The sequence below is a fragment of the Bidens hawaiensis genome, unplaced genomic scaffold (genome assembly GCF_021521415.1).
Source record: "Bidens hawaiensis isolate Kalapana, Puna unplaced genomic scaffold, B.hawaiensis_p1.1 tig00009327_1, whole genome shotgun sequence".
Lineage (NCBI taxonomy): Eukaryota > Viridiplantae > Streptophyta > Magnoliopsida > Asterales > Asteraceae > Bidens > Bidens hawaiensis.
In genome coordinates this window covers 18,815-34,552 of record NW_027491688.1, presented here as the reverse complement: position 1 = coordinate 34,552, position 15,738 = coordinate 18,815, and the positions used below count along the sequence as shown (strand labels likewise).

Genomic DNA, 15,738 nt, shown 5'->3' with positions numbered 1-15,738 from the left:
TATGCCAAGATAACGTATCCACAGTGTCAAATTTCCGTGCCCTAACAGTAATTGTGTTGATTTCGGAGCAAGAACCTCAGTTAACAAATTGTAACAAAACGGACCATGTGGGTTTTTGGTAGTCACATTAGCCATTTATTTAGTCAAATACATCATACGATTTGTATGATTGACCCACATACGTATCGTATTACCATTTTAGTCATGTCATATGACTAGTTAGTTTGGTCACTTTCCCCCTACCATATGGCATGTGTGGCACATATGTACGTATTACCATTTTAGTCATGTCATATAACTATTGTATTACCATTTTAGTCATGTCATACGACTACTTAGTTTGGTCACATTAGCCGTTAAGTCTTTTTTAATATGAGATCATTGGGGGGCCAACATTTTTAAATTTGAAACTACTAGTAGCAATAAAAATAAAATGAATAGAGATTATTATCAACCAGTACCATTATAATCCAATAAACCTGTAGTTTATAAGACAGTCTTATAACTATTTATTATCATAAAACTTGTTTATACTTTCTAGAATTTTCCAAATTAACTTTTTATCATTTACCAAAAAAATTTTTGTTCTTCTTCTTCGATTCTAGCACACGATAGGGTTAGAGGCCAAAAGTTTGGATAAACGCTACAATAAATCTTCTCTGACCCAACGATCTATACGGGGAACATTTGTCGTCAGGAAGATCACCTATCCCGATGACATGTTGTCATCATAGGAAAGGCACGAATCTTAATTTTGGGACGACCTAGATCGACATGTTGCCAGGGTAGTGTTAGCGGGATCACCAAATTATTGAGCGCCAACTGAAAACCTTTTCCCAGTAAATTTACAAAAACGTAAAACCAAACCATCAATTTTTGTTACTGTTTATTGTTCTCTTTCTTTCTTACATTTTTGGTCTCTGTTCTGTTTATTGCGGTTTCATACGCAGCGCTATAGTTAAAGGGCAAAAGTTGGATAAAGGGCTTGAGCCCAACCATAGTCCATAGGTGTCAAAGTGTTGATATATGAGGCCTAACAATATTTATAGATTTATTAAAAGTTTTTAAGCATGCTATTTAAAATGATCAACAAATTGTGATCATATTCATACAACATATTGGAATCACAAGATGTTAGTGATAGAATGGAGTTACAAAGGAGATACGTGGCCCATAATTGGACCTCAATGAGGATCAATTAAGGATGTTGAAGTCTTTGAATTGGTGAATGAGCTTGACCGTGTTTATAATAGAATTACATGTTGTAATTGTTTGTATATTGAGTTTCTTTTGTTGTAGATAGATGAGTTGGAATGATATTCGAAGGTAAATGATTCAATATGATATGTAGGTGTTATATTATACGCCCATAGGCATCTCACGCTAGTCATACAACGATTTGTGCCAGGATTGGTGTAAAATACATTGTCTGACATATGTTACGCCAAGGGGCATTTTGCCTTGTGGTGAACATGAGGTTTAGATGTTATGTTGGACTATAACTTATATTCTTGCTTATATTTAACATATTATTTTTTTAGGTAAAGCGTCCTTAATTGAAGGATAATCAAGTGATGAAGCGGATTAACAAACACATTTTGAAAAATGTTGATTGTTACATATTTTATGTCAAATTAAGATGATTATTTCTTCATTTAACACTACAATATTTTAGTTGTATATAGATGTTTGTAAAGGTAAAAATGATATTTATTAATTTTATAATTTATTTACGTGTTTAGTTTTGAAAGTTATTATATAATACAATTACTACATTGTATATTACATTTTTTTTTGAACAGCAAGGCTTATATAAAACATAAAACAAAGAGTACAAGTTAACAGAAACTCAGCAAGAAACTGAGGAACAAGATCAAAGAGGACCAAAGAAACTAAACCAAAACACCTAATACATCATTCCGTCCAAGTTAAAACCGAACCATAAGCTCCACTCCCTTATAGAAATCTTTGACCGTATAGAGAGCCACAAGAAAGCCAATTCTTTTATATCGTCCAATACTTTATGAATCAAAATAGCCTTGCCTTCAAAAATCTTCTTGTTGCGATTGCACCATAAACTCCACATCGTAGCGAAGAAAACGGTAATAAGCAATTTCTTTTTCACCTTGTTTGAACTCCAACCATTCCCAAAAAACAATATTGATTTGACATCTACAAAATTGCTCGAGCTAGGAATTTTGACCCACCTACAAACCTCTTCCCAAATGGCCACCGAAAACGGGTAACTTGCCAAAAGATGATCCACGTCTTCATCCTCAATAGAGCAAAAGGGACATAGCAAATCCGAAAATGTTATACCCCTATAGGCTAGGGCACTCTTGGTTGGAATTCTACCATCGATTGCACGCCAAACAAAAATTTTTACCTTGGACGGTGCCCAACAATCCCAAACAAAAGGATGAAGTTGATACATATTGCCTTTTGATTGCTCCAAGTCAAGACGAACCATTTTTACTTTGAACCCGCCATGTAACCCATCTTTTCAATACCACTCATCTTCAACCTGTAAAATAGATTTATGAGCTAAAGCTTCCATAAGTTGTTGAAGTTGATTTCGTTCTTCAAAAGTAGACGGACTCTTTTTCCACCGCCATCTCCAAGAGCCGATCCCCCCTATAACCTCCCAACAATCCATAACCAAAGCTTTTTTGTGAGCTGCCAATTTGAAAACGGAAGGGAAAATGTCGCAAAACAGGCCCAATCCGCTCCAATTATCCCCCCCCCCCAAATAACTTTTATCACCTTTTCCAAACTTGCATACAAGATCTCTATGAAGGTCCAGGCCATATTTAACAAAATCCTTGTCTGTATCAGCTATAGATCTCCACACCCCCGAGAGACTTTTTTTTACCGGAACAACTCTTATGGTTCTAGCGTTCCCATAGAGAGCGTAAATTACTCGACCCCATAGAAGGTTCCTGGAGTTTTTTAACTGCCACCACCATTTACATAAAAGTGCCAAATTCGCATCTTTAATACTTCCAACCCCCAACCCGCCTCTACATTTAGATTCAAGAATACGATCCCATGCCACCCATTTGATTTTGTTTTTTTGATCAGCCCCTCCCCATAAAAAGTGTCTTCGGATGCCTTCAAGGATGTTAATAACTTTATCTGGAGCTTTATACAACGAAAAGAAATATGTTGGGAGGCTCCCAAGGACGGCCTTTAAAAGCGTTAATCTCCCGGCAAAGGAAAGAGTTTTGGCTTTCCAAGCGGACAATTTGGCTTGGAATTTGTCTATAACCGGCTTCCAACTTACAATTCTTTTCATATTAGCCCCTACCGGTAGCCCCAAGTACGTAAAGAGCAAGGAACCATGTTTACAATTGAAAAGTGCCGCCATACGAGCCACTTCCTGATCATCCACCTCAATCCCAAAAACACTACTCTTTGACAAATTAACCCGGAGCCCTGAGATAAGAGAGAAAATCCGAAGAATCCTACAAAGATTAAGAAAATTATCTCTATTCCGTTCCCCAATAAAAGTAGCATCATCAGCGAAGAATAAATGTGAAATCGTAGGTCCACCATTAGGGAGTTTGATCCCTTCGAACAATCCAATAGACACCGCCTTCTCCATCATTTTATTAAGGATCTCCATTCCCAACTTATTGAGTCATAGGCTTTCTCAAAATCGATTTTAAACACCAATATTTGTTTCCTAGACTTTTTCCCCCAGGCAATAATCTCATTGAGGATGAGAGGACCATCTAAAATATTTCTCCCTTCCATGAAGGCTGTTTGAGACTGAGAAATCAGCCCCCCCCCCCACTGATTTTAATCTAGACAAAAGAACCTTCAACACAACTTTATGAATAATCCCAATTAAGGAGATAGGTCTGAAGTCATTTAGACCAGCAGGGTCTCTTTTTTTAGGCAAAAGAGCAATGAATGAAGATCCACAATTTTTATTCAGAGACCCATGAATGAAAAAATGCCGAAAGAGAGCAGAAAAAAACGGAGCAAAATCAGCCCAAAACTCCTTAACAAACTCGGAATTGAACCCATCAGGACCCGGGGATTTGTCTCCATCGCACTTCCAAACAGCGCTCCTTATCTCATCAATAGAGAAAGGGGCTACCAATTTACCAATATCAGAATCGGATAACGAATTGAAACCGAGATTCGGAAGGCTTGGTCTCTTAGACAAAGGCTCTTTAAATCTAGCCTCAAACACCTTTCTAACCTCCTCTTTGATTGCCTTAGGATCTATAGACCAAGCTCCATCTATCCAAAGGCCATTAATTCTATTGGCTAATTTATGACAGTTAACCATACCATGAAAGTATGCAGTGTTATCATCTCCATCTGCAATCCATTTAACTTTAGCCTTCTGTTGTAAATCTTTTCTTTTTTCCTCCTCCCAGTTTCTTATAGCTTTCTTACCTTCAGCCCTTTTATGCATCTCTTCTTCATAAAGCGGCCGAGATACGGCTAAAAGTTCCAAAGAGTTCTGAAGAAACGTGGATCGACTCACTGGTAGACGATCTACTTTCCTCGGATGTGATTATGCTTCTTCACCGATGGTTTTCTTGAATCTGGGCTCTTCCACCTACAAAATGAACAGCACCGTCAACTTACCCCTCAGAAAGGGACAGAGGGGTCCTCTTTGGGGTAACCCTCCGGTGTGAGAATAAGTATTTGTAGGAGAAGATAATGTTATCAGAGTAAGGAATCTGGAGAGTATTGCTTAATAGCTGAATACTCTGTGATTTGCTGTGATTGTGTGTGTTACTGACTGTAACTGTCTGTGAGTGAATGTGATTGAATATGATTGAATGTGAATGAATATGTTACTGGCTGTAACTGTGTGTTGTTGGATGATCTTTTCCTTATGGAGTTGATGCTGTATTTATAGTGCTAGGGTTTCCACTGATTGGGCTCAGCCTTGTTGGCCTCATCCAATTGCTCTGCGCCACGTGTCCTCTGGGACACCTGGTGCTTTCTCATTGGTTGTAATCACGTGGTAGCACATGTGTTATGCTGAGTTGTCCACCTTTCATTTGGCAGCTGTCAACATCAGCATATTCTTATTCCTTAAAAAGATACCTTCTGGAAGGTTGTCTGACGTGCACAATCAAGGTTGCCCTAATCCTGATTTGGATAAGGACGAGGTTGATTATGTGCATGTGTGATACGCGCCTATCCTGAGGATGCGCGAGATCTTCTCTTTATTCTCACGCGCAGATGTTTCATGCGCAGATGTGATATGCACAAGCATGTGATATGCGCCACGCGCGGATGCGCCACGCGCATATGTGATGCCTGAGCATCTGTGGTGCCTGGGCATATGATGCCTGAGCATGTGTGGTGCCTGGGCATATGATGCCTGAGCATATGTGATATGCGCCATGCGCATAGGTTTTGGCTTTGTGCCTTCGTAATGTCTTTGATTTCAAGACTCTTGTCTATATCTTGTGGGTTGACCCGCCTCGCTCGTTGTTGAGGCGGGTACATACCTCTTCAAGCCCCCCCAGTCTAATGTGTGTCTTGTCTCGCGCGAGCGAGGCAAGATAGATGTTAGACTTAACAGTTTGCTCTTTTAGTAGGGGTTTGCCTTTTTCTTCTTATTACTCGTCATTGCGCGAAATTCTATCCTTTTAGTTGAAAACGAATCGTCCCTGTACGTGGTTGGTTGTTGCTGACATGGGTCAGTGATGGAGACGTGTCAGACCTTTCGTGTGCTCGAGGTGCTACAGTTGCCTTTCGTGTCCCCTCACAGAGTGTCAGGAACACGTGTCGCACTCGCATTGGTCATTCCTGCGAGTGGTGGCGCGTGAACTCTGGCAACAGCCGTATTATTTCTTTTCATGTCCCCTCATACAGTGTGATTGACACGTGTCGCGCTTCCGTTGGCTTACACCCGCGATTGGGGGCGCGTGAAGTCCGATCAGCACCCATTTTTCTCTCTCCTGGGCCTATAAAAACCAGCCCTTAGAGTTTTTTTTATCCTTCATCTTCTTGTTTGCTATTCAGATCTTTTCTTTCTTTGTCTTCTGATTACCTTTGTTCTGCTTCCCAAATATCTGTTACTCAGAAACAACCTTCGTTCGTTGTCACAGTTGTATGTCTGATAGCTCAAACAATACAATCTCCCCCATCCATTGCCGTGTGAAATCGTTAGTGATGTCGACGTTGAAGAAGACCGGCAAGGGGAAGAAGGCTGCTGAGGTCTCATCGGAGGAGGTAGGGAGGACCAAGGCTGTGAAGAGGTGGAATGAAATCCCCTGCAAATTGAGGCAGACTGATCTTGACAGCCTTATCGCCTCTCAGGGTTTCCTCCCTGTGTTTGGCTGCATGTTGCCTGCAGCCGGGCAAACGGCGGCGGACCCGCCTGCCGGCTATATATCCCTATATAGCCATTTTTTCACCCACTGCAACCTTCGTCTCCCGATGACAAGGTTTGTGGGTGCACTGCTTAAGTTCTATGGGATTCATATATCCCAAGTCCATCCGTTTGGACTTGTGCGCATGACTCACTTTGAGTTCATGTGCAAATCCCAGCGCGAGGAGCCCACCCCTCGGCGCTTTCAATTTTTTTATAAGCCCAAGATCCAAGATTCTTGGTTCTCCTTCATTCCTCGCAGTCAGAAGGTGAAGTGCTCCACTGTTTCATTCAAGAGCCTTCATGACTGGTCTGAGAGGTTTTTTTATATTAGGGCTGGCGTGATCCCCATCCGTATGACCATGCGCGCGATCACTTCTGCGCCTGCGGATGTGGGTGTCCTCAAGAACCCAACTGGCGCCTGGGTTAACAAGCTGACCGCTGAACCATCCCCCGCCAAGAACATTTGTGAGGAGGCGCTGGTGGGGGTTGGTATGAGCAAGAGGTGGGCGGACAGCGCTTGAGCCCGTTATCCAAGTCGACGGGTTGTGTAAGTTTATCTCATTGCTTTTTTTCCTGCGCGAATATAATTCTTTTTGCTGATATCACTTGACTTGTTTTGTGCAGTCACCAAGGAGTATATCCACGCCGCATATGATGAGCATATGGAGGGTGGCTCCGTCGCGCTCGGCGCTGGGGAGGTTGGTTTCCCTGATCGCTTTGATGACATGTTCATCCCTGTTGATCTGGGATTTGTCTTCGACAGCGATGCGCCTGGTAAGCCTTTGTAGTTATGCATTTTCCCTTATAATACCAAATTTGGCTAACACTTCTGTTGCATGTATTGTAGATGCGCTTGAAAATTATGAGCTAGAGCTCGCGGAAGAGGAGGAGGAAGAGGAGTCGCCCCAACTAAAGCGTAAAGCTAAGGGGAAAACTGGCGCAGGGGCCAGTAAGAAACAGAAGAAGGATGATGCCCCTGTTGTTCAGGATCCTCCTATTCAGGCGGGGGGATTTGGGAAAACCCAGGGGTTTACCACCAAGGTTTCCTTGGCTTCCCTGCCTCAAAAAGTGGGCAGACCTCCTGTCCACTTGAGATATGGTGGCGCTACGTCCTCCCTTCTCGCGGCGGAAAAGGGAAGTGGTGTTGCGCCTTCGACAGGTATATTTTGCTTATCCTTTGCTTATCTTTTATGGTTCTATGAGCGCGATTCTGATAGAATTACTAATGAATCTTTGCTCACTCAAATTTTTGTAGAGCCGGCGACAGCGCAACAAGATGCCGAGGCTGCGCCGGAGGTCGCTTCGAAGTCCCCCGTTTTACCCTCATAGAAGGGTAGAATGGACTTCATGGCGATGTTCGCTTCGCGAACGGAGTTGCGCCAAGGTACGTATTTCGCTCTTTTTTTCTGACTTTCTTTTAGATCAAGTCATGAACCGTTTCTTTTTGTTGATTTTTTCATAGAAGCTGTAGCTGGCGTACAAGCTTCTGGCGGCACTCCTGGCGCCGGCGCCAGCGCCGCTGGCTCTGCTCCTGCTCCTGCAAGCGATGAATCTCCTCTCATTGGGATTACTAAGGAGCAGGAGGCCGTTTTGCGCGCCGACCTGGCGGCGTCGAGACCTCCCTCACCTTTTCCTGCGCACAACCCCCCTCGCGAGACTGATTTTGATTTCTAGGTCGCAGGAGAAGAGGCCTATTTCAGAGGAGGATGAGGAGGTTCATGCTGAAGACTCCGACGGCGCCCGCGCCAGCCCTGCAGCGCCACGAGGTTTCGCGGCGGAGCCTTCTCGTGGGGCTGGCGCTGACTTTTCTGCTTCATCCCCGCAGGTATAGGTTCTTTTTTTGCTCCGCTGCGCGGACTTCCATCTTAATGTTTTGATGACTTAGATAATTTCTTTGTTTTTGCAGGAAGCCCATCACACTTACCGCCCGAGATGGAATATTACTGAAGACAGCACATTTCAGTCCATGGGTGTGTGTGCGGAATTCTGGGCTCATGCTGTGCCTCCATCTGAAAGGAGGTTCCAGGAGGACCGCGCTCGCGACGACCTGCTCAACGATCATATGTTTGCTGGGTCGGCCTTCATTGCTGCCTCCCAAGAGCTTCGCTCTGATTACGTAAAAGTACGTGATGCTCTTGCGGAAGCCAAGCAAGAGGCTAAGGTGTCTGCTTGGCATCTTTCTGATGCTCGCGAGAGAGCTGAGAAGCTCCAAGCAGAGCTCAGTGAGAACAGAGCCAGTGCCAACAGCGCCTTCGTGAAGCGCGGGCATGAGCTTCAGGCGGCGCGGGAGAAGCTGCAGGCGGCGGAGGCGGACGCGGCCAAGTACGCGCGCCGAGCGCGCGACTTGGAGCTGGAGGCGGAGGCGCGTGACCAAGCTCTTGTCCAGTCTATCACTGAAAAATCATCACTGGAGAGTGAGGTTGCGCGCCTGAAGAGGGAGCTGGCGGCCGCGCAGGCCGATAAAGATGAAGCCCTGGCGACGGCAGCGTCTAGCCAGGAAGCACTTGATGCTGCGCGGGCGGAAAAAGAAGAAATCTTGGCGGCAGCAGCGTCCGACAAAGAGGAGCTGAAAAAGACTAAGGAAACTGTTGAGTTATTAAACTCTCAGGTTCCTGCCCTCGAGACGTCTGTTGCTGGCCTCGCGCAGGATCGCCACTGGCTCATCTCACAGGGCATGACTCGTTGCGCTTTCGCGATGAAATACTCAGACGAGTTTCAGGCCCTTGTGATGGACTGCAACGCTGCCGCGCGCTTGGTGGGGCGAGCTGAAGGGTTTACGGATGGCTATGAATATGGCATGCTGAAGAAGAACCCATCCGAGTACCCTTATCAGAGCTCCGCTGCCTGCGCGGAGATGGCCGCGATGGGGGAGAAGTATATGAATACTCCCATTCCCATCCTTGCGCAGGTATTTTAACCTTAATGAGATTACCTTGACTTATTTTCTAAGTCTTTTTGTACTCATATTTTCGCTTATGATTTGCAGATATCCGCGCTTGCTGACCAGCCCGATCTCGTCGCGCTAAAGAAATTACTTGACGAGTGCGAGGGGGCTGGCGGCGGCGATGATGGCGCGGCGAATGCTGGCGTTGCTAGCGGCTCTGGCGTGGCCAAAGGATCCGCTCCTGACACTGTCGTGATAGAAGACTCCATTCAAGACGAAGAACTTGACTATGGTCAGTTTGGAGATGACGAGGAGCAGGCTGCGCCAGATGCCGAGGGCGATGATGAGGATGATGAAGAGGCTGATGTCAACGTGGAGACTTGAGAAGCCCTTCATGTTTTTTATTTTTATTTGTAGTTTGTATCTCATCTTGTAAACTTGTAAATTTTAATGCTTTTGAATGAAATTCTGTTTTTCCCTTCTTCGCATCTTGCGCATTCCTATTCATCTCTTTATATCGCATGTTTGCTTGTTGAATATAAGATATGCTTGCACGTTGGAATAAGAACAAGGTTGTAAGGAATTTATTATACTTAACCCTTGCCATATTGTAAGTGATTTTGCCATATCTTGATTATGTTGACACGTGTCTTGGCGCTTTCATTATTCCTCTTTTTATCGCGCGTTTATGGAATTATGAGTTTTTTAGCCTTTACGCGTCAATGTGTTACTCAGATATCCACTACAATTTCATGCGCGACCCCAACCTGAGACCTTAACAACTATGTTTTGGCATTTTGCTTTGCCTTAGTTGTGTTTAGGTGTTTTATGGTCAGGCTGCGCAGCATGTAAGATGGATGTTGTGAGTGATTTGAGCTAAGGCTCACATTATTGGGCTAAGGCCCTGGCGTTTTAGAGTTAAGACTCATTAACGCGTTTGAGCTTGAAGCTCGCGCATGTATGTTTTACTTCGTTTTATTTCGTTTTGATGTCAATACCATGTTGTCATATTGCTCAAAATTAATAAAGAGAAGTGTGAAACATGTATGCAAAAGGTAATAGAATTGGGCTAAGGCCCTGACGTTTTAGAGTTAAGACTCGTTAACGCGTTTGAGCTTGAAGCTCGCGCATGTATGTTTTACTTCGTTTTTATTTCGTTTTGATGTCAATACTATGTTGTCATATTGCTCAAAACTAACAAAGGGAAGTGTGAAACATTTATGCAAAAGGTAATAGAATCCACATTAAGAGTAGATAGCGCGTATCATTATTCATAATGGCTTATTAAGCCTTGATTACAAACTTGACAATTTTTACATGAAACATTTTCTAAGCTGTGCCGCGTTCCATGCGCGCGGGATCTTCTTTCCATTCAAATCTTTTAAGGCGTATGCGCCTTTTCCCAATTCTTCCAAGACTTGATATGGTCCCTCCCAATTGGGGGACAATTTTCCCGAGGGTATCGCGCGGCTAGCTTCATTGTTTCGAAGGACAAAATCATTTTTCTTAAAGTGGCATTCTTTCACGCGCTGGTTGTAATATTTTTCCAGTTTTTTCTTGTACTTGGCTTCACTGATGATAGCCGCCTCTCTGCGCCCTTCAAGTAAGTTGAGATCCATCCTCCTTTCGCGCTCGTTATCAATCTTGTTCATCATGAGCACTCTATGGGATGGGCATCCAATTTCTGCTGGAATCATTGCCTCTGTTCCATAGGTTAGGCTGAACGGGGATTCGCCATTGCTGGTTTTGCTTAATGTCCTGTGTGCCCACAGGACATTAGGTAGCTCTTCGACCCAAGAATGGGACTCTCCCTCCAACCTTTTCTTCAGCCCATTTAACAAGCTTTGGTTCGCGCGTTCCACTTGTCCATTCCCCTGAGGGTGATAAACTAAAGTGAAAATTTAGTTGATGCGCAATTCCTTGAGCCAGCTAGATATCTTCTTGTCAGTGAATTGCTTGCCATTATCGCTCACAATTTCCATGGGCAAGCCAAAACGGCATATGATGTGGTTCCAGATAAACTGCTTCATCGCTTCGGCTGTTATTTTTGCTAGTGGTTTGGCTTCAACCCATTTTGTAAAATAATCTACTGCCACTACCAAAAATTTTACTCGCCCCGGCGCTTGCGGTAGGGGACCCACAATGTCGATTGCCCATTTGTGAAAAGGCCATGCGGAGGTCACCGGAATCAAGTTGTTCTTTGGCCGCATGGTGTTTGGCGCATAGCTCTGACATGCTTTGCATTTTTGGATCTCCTTTAGAGCGTCTAAGTACATGCCTGGCCAATAGTAGCCTGCGCTCATTGCCTTGGCAACCACCATGCGCGGGCCAGCATGAATTCCACAGATTCCTTCATGTATCTCTCTGATCACATAGCTTGCTTCCTCAGCATCTAGGCATTTCATGAGCGGCCCAAGATAAGAGCGTCGATATAATGTACCGTCAAGCAGTTCATAGTTCTGCGCCTTGTGTCTTATCTTCATCGCTTGTGCGCGATCATCTGGTACCTTTCCCTCCTTCAAGAATTCCATTATTGGAGTTATCCATGATGAAGGGGTTGTATGAGTTACCAGGACAGACTTCGCTACCACCGACGGGTTGCTCATTACTTCTACCCTGACATCTTTGCCAAAGTGATCAAAACTGGTTGATGCCATCTTACTCAGCGCGTCTGCAGATTTGTTTTCACTGCGCGGAATATGAATGATTCTGAAGCAGTCAAATTGCTCGATGAGCTTTTTCGCCTGCTCTAAATATAGAGGCATGGTGTTCTCCTTGGCATCATAAAGGCCATTGACCTGTGCTGCTACCAAGTATGAATCAACATGGGCCTCTAGCTTTTTAACTCCGAATTTATGCGCGATGCGCAGGCCAGCCAGCAGGGCTTCATACTCAGCCTCATTGTTGGTGCTCTTGAAGTCCAACCTGATGGCGTAAGTATATTCATGATTCTCTGGATCCACCAGTTTGAGGCCTGCGCCGGACCCTTCATTGTTTGAAGCTCCGTCAGTGAACAATCTCCAAACATTTTCTTCATCATTGGCTCGCGGAGGGTCTACCTCACGCTGAGCCTCTTCAATTCTTCCTTCGGGGATTTCTGCAATGAAATCAGCCAAGACTTGTCCCTTTATTGCTGGACGGGGCTTATAGGAGATCGTGTGCTCTCCTAATTCCAGCGCCCACTTTGTCAGCCTTCCTGAGAGCGCGGGGCGCCGCAAGACTTGCTGGATGTTGTAACCAGTCAGAACTTCAATGGGATGACCATTGAAATATCTATGAAGCTTGCGCGACGCGTGTGTTAGTGATAAAACTAACTTTTCCATGATGGAGTAGCGCGTCTCAGGATCTGTCAGCACCCGACTCACATAGTATATTGGCGTTTGGATTCCCTTGCGATCCACCAATAATACTGCGCCGATGGCGCGCTCTCCTGCTGATAGGTATAATGTCAAAGTTTCACCAGGAAGAGGAGCTGTGAGCGCGGGCAGATTTATCAAACATTCTTTTATCTCCATGAAAGCTTGCTCGGCCTCAGGAGTCCATTTGAATTGGCTTTTCTTTAAGCAATTCCTCAATGTGTTGACAAACGGGGTAGATTTGCTTGCATGGTTCGCTAGGAACCTGTTGATTGAAACCAATCTACCATTCAGCTTCTGGACTTCTTTCATGGTGGATGGCGAGGGCATGTCAAGGATGGCCTCCACCTTCTCAGGGTTCACTTTGAAACCATCCTTGGTGACCATTACACCTAGAAATTTTCCCTCTAGTACGCCGAAAGTACATTTGCTCGGATTGAGCTTCATGTTAACTTCCTTTAGGCGCCCAAGGGTTTCTTCGATGTCTTTGAGCATTTGCTTTTCCTCCCTGCTCTTGATCACCAAATCATCCACATAGACTTCTAGGTTTCTTCCGATTTGCTCGCTGAAAACGGCATCCATAAGTCTTTGGTAGGTGGCGCCCGCATTCTTCAAACCAAAGGGCATTTTTGTGTAGCAAAAAACACCCTTGTCGGTTCTAAATGCGGTCTTGTCCTCATCTTGTGGTGCCATTTGAATCTGGTGATAGCCTTTGTAGGCATCCAGGAAACATTTTAGCTTGAATGGCGCCACGGAGTCCACCTTTGCGTCGATGTTTGGGAGGGGGTAACAATCCTTTGGGCACGCTTTGTTGAGGTCCTTGAAGTCAATGCACATCCTCCACGACCCGTTACTTTTCTTTACCATCACAGGATTGGCTACCCATGTCTGGTATCGTATCGGGCGGATGATGTTTGCGCGCAGTAGATCCTCAACCTGCTCATTCATGGCCCTCGCCTTCTCATCCCCCATGACTCTCTTCTTTTGGGCAATTGGCTCTATAGACTTGAACGTGTTGAGAGAATGTTGCGCCAGGTCTCGCGGAACCCCAGTCATATCAGAGTGTTGCCACGCGAAGACCGATATATAGGCTGTGAGCAACCTTTTCATTCTCAACCTCGTGTCGTCTGATATCGTAGCGCCAATTGTAATTTTTTGCTCCGGGAATTTCGGGTTGAGAATCCATTCCTCTGGCGCGTTGTCTGCCATTGGAAGTTTCATTCTCCCCTCCCGCGGAGTACTTGTCACTGCGCACAAATGATCCCGGTATACAAAAGTTACACCTGTTGGTGTTGGGAACCCCAACGCGCCGTGCGCTGGCGACGGTATGGCGTTGAATTGGGCAATCGTTCCCCTACCCAAGATCATATTGTGGCAAGAAGTGGTGGGCAAGACCAAGAAGTTAACAACTTCTGCTCGCTTGTGTTTCTCATCCCCCATAGTTAGCTCAAATTGTATTTGACCTAGGGGATGAATGATTTCATTTGAAACACCAGAGATTGGTGCATTCACAATTTCAAGCCTTGCTTGGTCTGCCGGATCCAGTTTCCTGAAACATTGCTCATACATGATGTCTGACTCGCTGCCAGTGTCCACCAGGACTTTTGACACTTCGTAATGAGCAATGTGTGTAGTGATGACCAGAGGACTGCTAATGGAAGGGCCTCCCCTGATTCTTGGGAAGATGACTTGCTGCTCGCGCCAATCTCCTTGGATTTGCGCGCTTCTTTTTCTTGACATTTGCCCCTGCCTTCCTCCCTCGGCTACACAGATTCTTTTGTACTTTTTGCTGGCAGAGGCTCCTTCTGGTTGTTCATATTCTGATCTTGAGTTTTTTACCAGGTGAGCCAGCTTGCCTGATTTCACATCCTTCTCAATTGCATCCTTCAAGTGGTGGCATGCATCAGTGTTGTGTCCTGTGGATTTGTGAAACTCACAGTACTTGCCACTGTCTGATGGTCCCTTGTAGTGTAGTGGCTTGGGGCTTTTGAATTGGACATTCTCAGTGCTTAACACCTGTGAAGGCGTTTTAGTGAGGGGAGTCCATATTCTTGGCAGAGGTATGTTAGGATCTCTGCCGCCCTCCCTCTTGTCACCCTCCCCGCGATTACGAACATCTTTTTGGGGCTGGGGTGAGCTTGGTTGCGCCTGCTTTTCTGCGGAAGAAAAACTGGTTGGTTGCAACCTGGACCATACAGAGTTCTGTTTGCCCCTCTTTTCTTTGCTGCGCGGTGACTCAGCTTGATGCGCTCTTTCTCTTGCCCTATCTTGGGCAATTTGTTTTTCATTCCTCGCGAAAACTCGCGATGCTTCCATTAACTTGGCCCACGTGGTGGGCATGCCATCTCTGCTTACGAGAGCTCGGCGGAGTTGATCACTGCGCGCGCCTTGTATAAAGGCCACGCGCAGGAGTTGCTCGGTTATACCTCCGATTGCCAGGGACTCCTGATTGAAACGAGTGATGTAGTCTTCAATCGTTTCATCATTCCTGCGCACGCAGTGCATGATGTCATCAGGATCGCGCGTGTGTCTGCGCTGCTGCACGAAGTGGGCTTGGAACTTTTCCAATAGTTCCTCGAATCCATCGATTTGCCCAGTCGGCAAGCTCTCGAACCATACACGCGCCGCGCCCGTGAGGCAGCGAGCAAACATGTGACACCATGTTGGCATCGTCCAGCTCTCTAGGTTTCCCGTGTTGTAAAAACCTTACAAGAAATCGTCTGGATCTGTAGTGCCGTCATATTTGCCCAAACCACTTGGCATCTTGGTTTTGTGCTGGATGGGAGCCTTCGCGATGCGCTCCGTGAACTTTGAATGTTTTACCAAGATGGCTGGTCTATACGGTGTGGTTACGTCCACTTGCCCTCTAACTGGCGGGCTGTACGGCATGTGCAGATCCAGATCGGCTCTGGCTCCAGGCGCCATGTTCACAGGCGCACGGAGCTGTGAGCCTCCTGCATGAGTATCTCGCGTCTTCCTCATGCTGTGCACTTCTTCATCACTGAACTCAGTGTGTGCAGTGTGAACAGAATGTCCTTCTTCCGGCGCGCGCGGCCTTTTTGTTCCATGAACAGTTTGCTTATCAAACGCTTGCCTTTGTGTTAAGTCGGCTAGCTTTTTCTGTTTGACCATCTCATTGTACTTGT

General features: G+C 45.4%; 1 protein-coding gene across 1 annotated transcript; it reads right to left on the bottom strand.

The window, feature by feature from the left end:
- Positions 1-1,906: 1,906 nt before the first annotated feature.
- LOC143531975 (uncharacterized) lies at positions 1,907-2,470 on the bottom strand. The gene has a single exon (XM_077027143.1). It carries the CDS (start codon positions 2,468-2,470, stop codon positions 1,907-1,909), a length of 564 nt encoding a protein of 187 aa, XP_076883258.1.
- Between the last annotated feature and the right edge of the window lie 13,268 nt (positions 2,471-15,738).

What these genes read in the sequence shown, in the direction of transcription:
- LOC143531975 (XM_077027143.1), bottom strand. Translation starts at nt 2,470, where the DNA reads ATGGTTCGTCTTGACTTGGAGCAATCAAAAGGCAATATGTATCAACTT.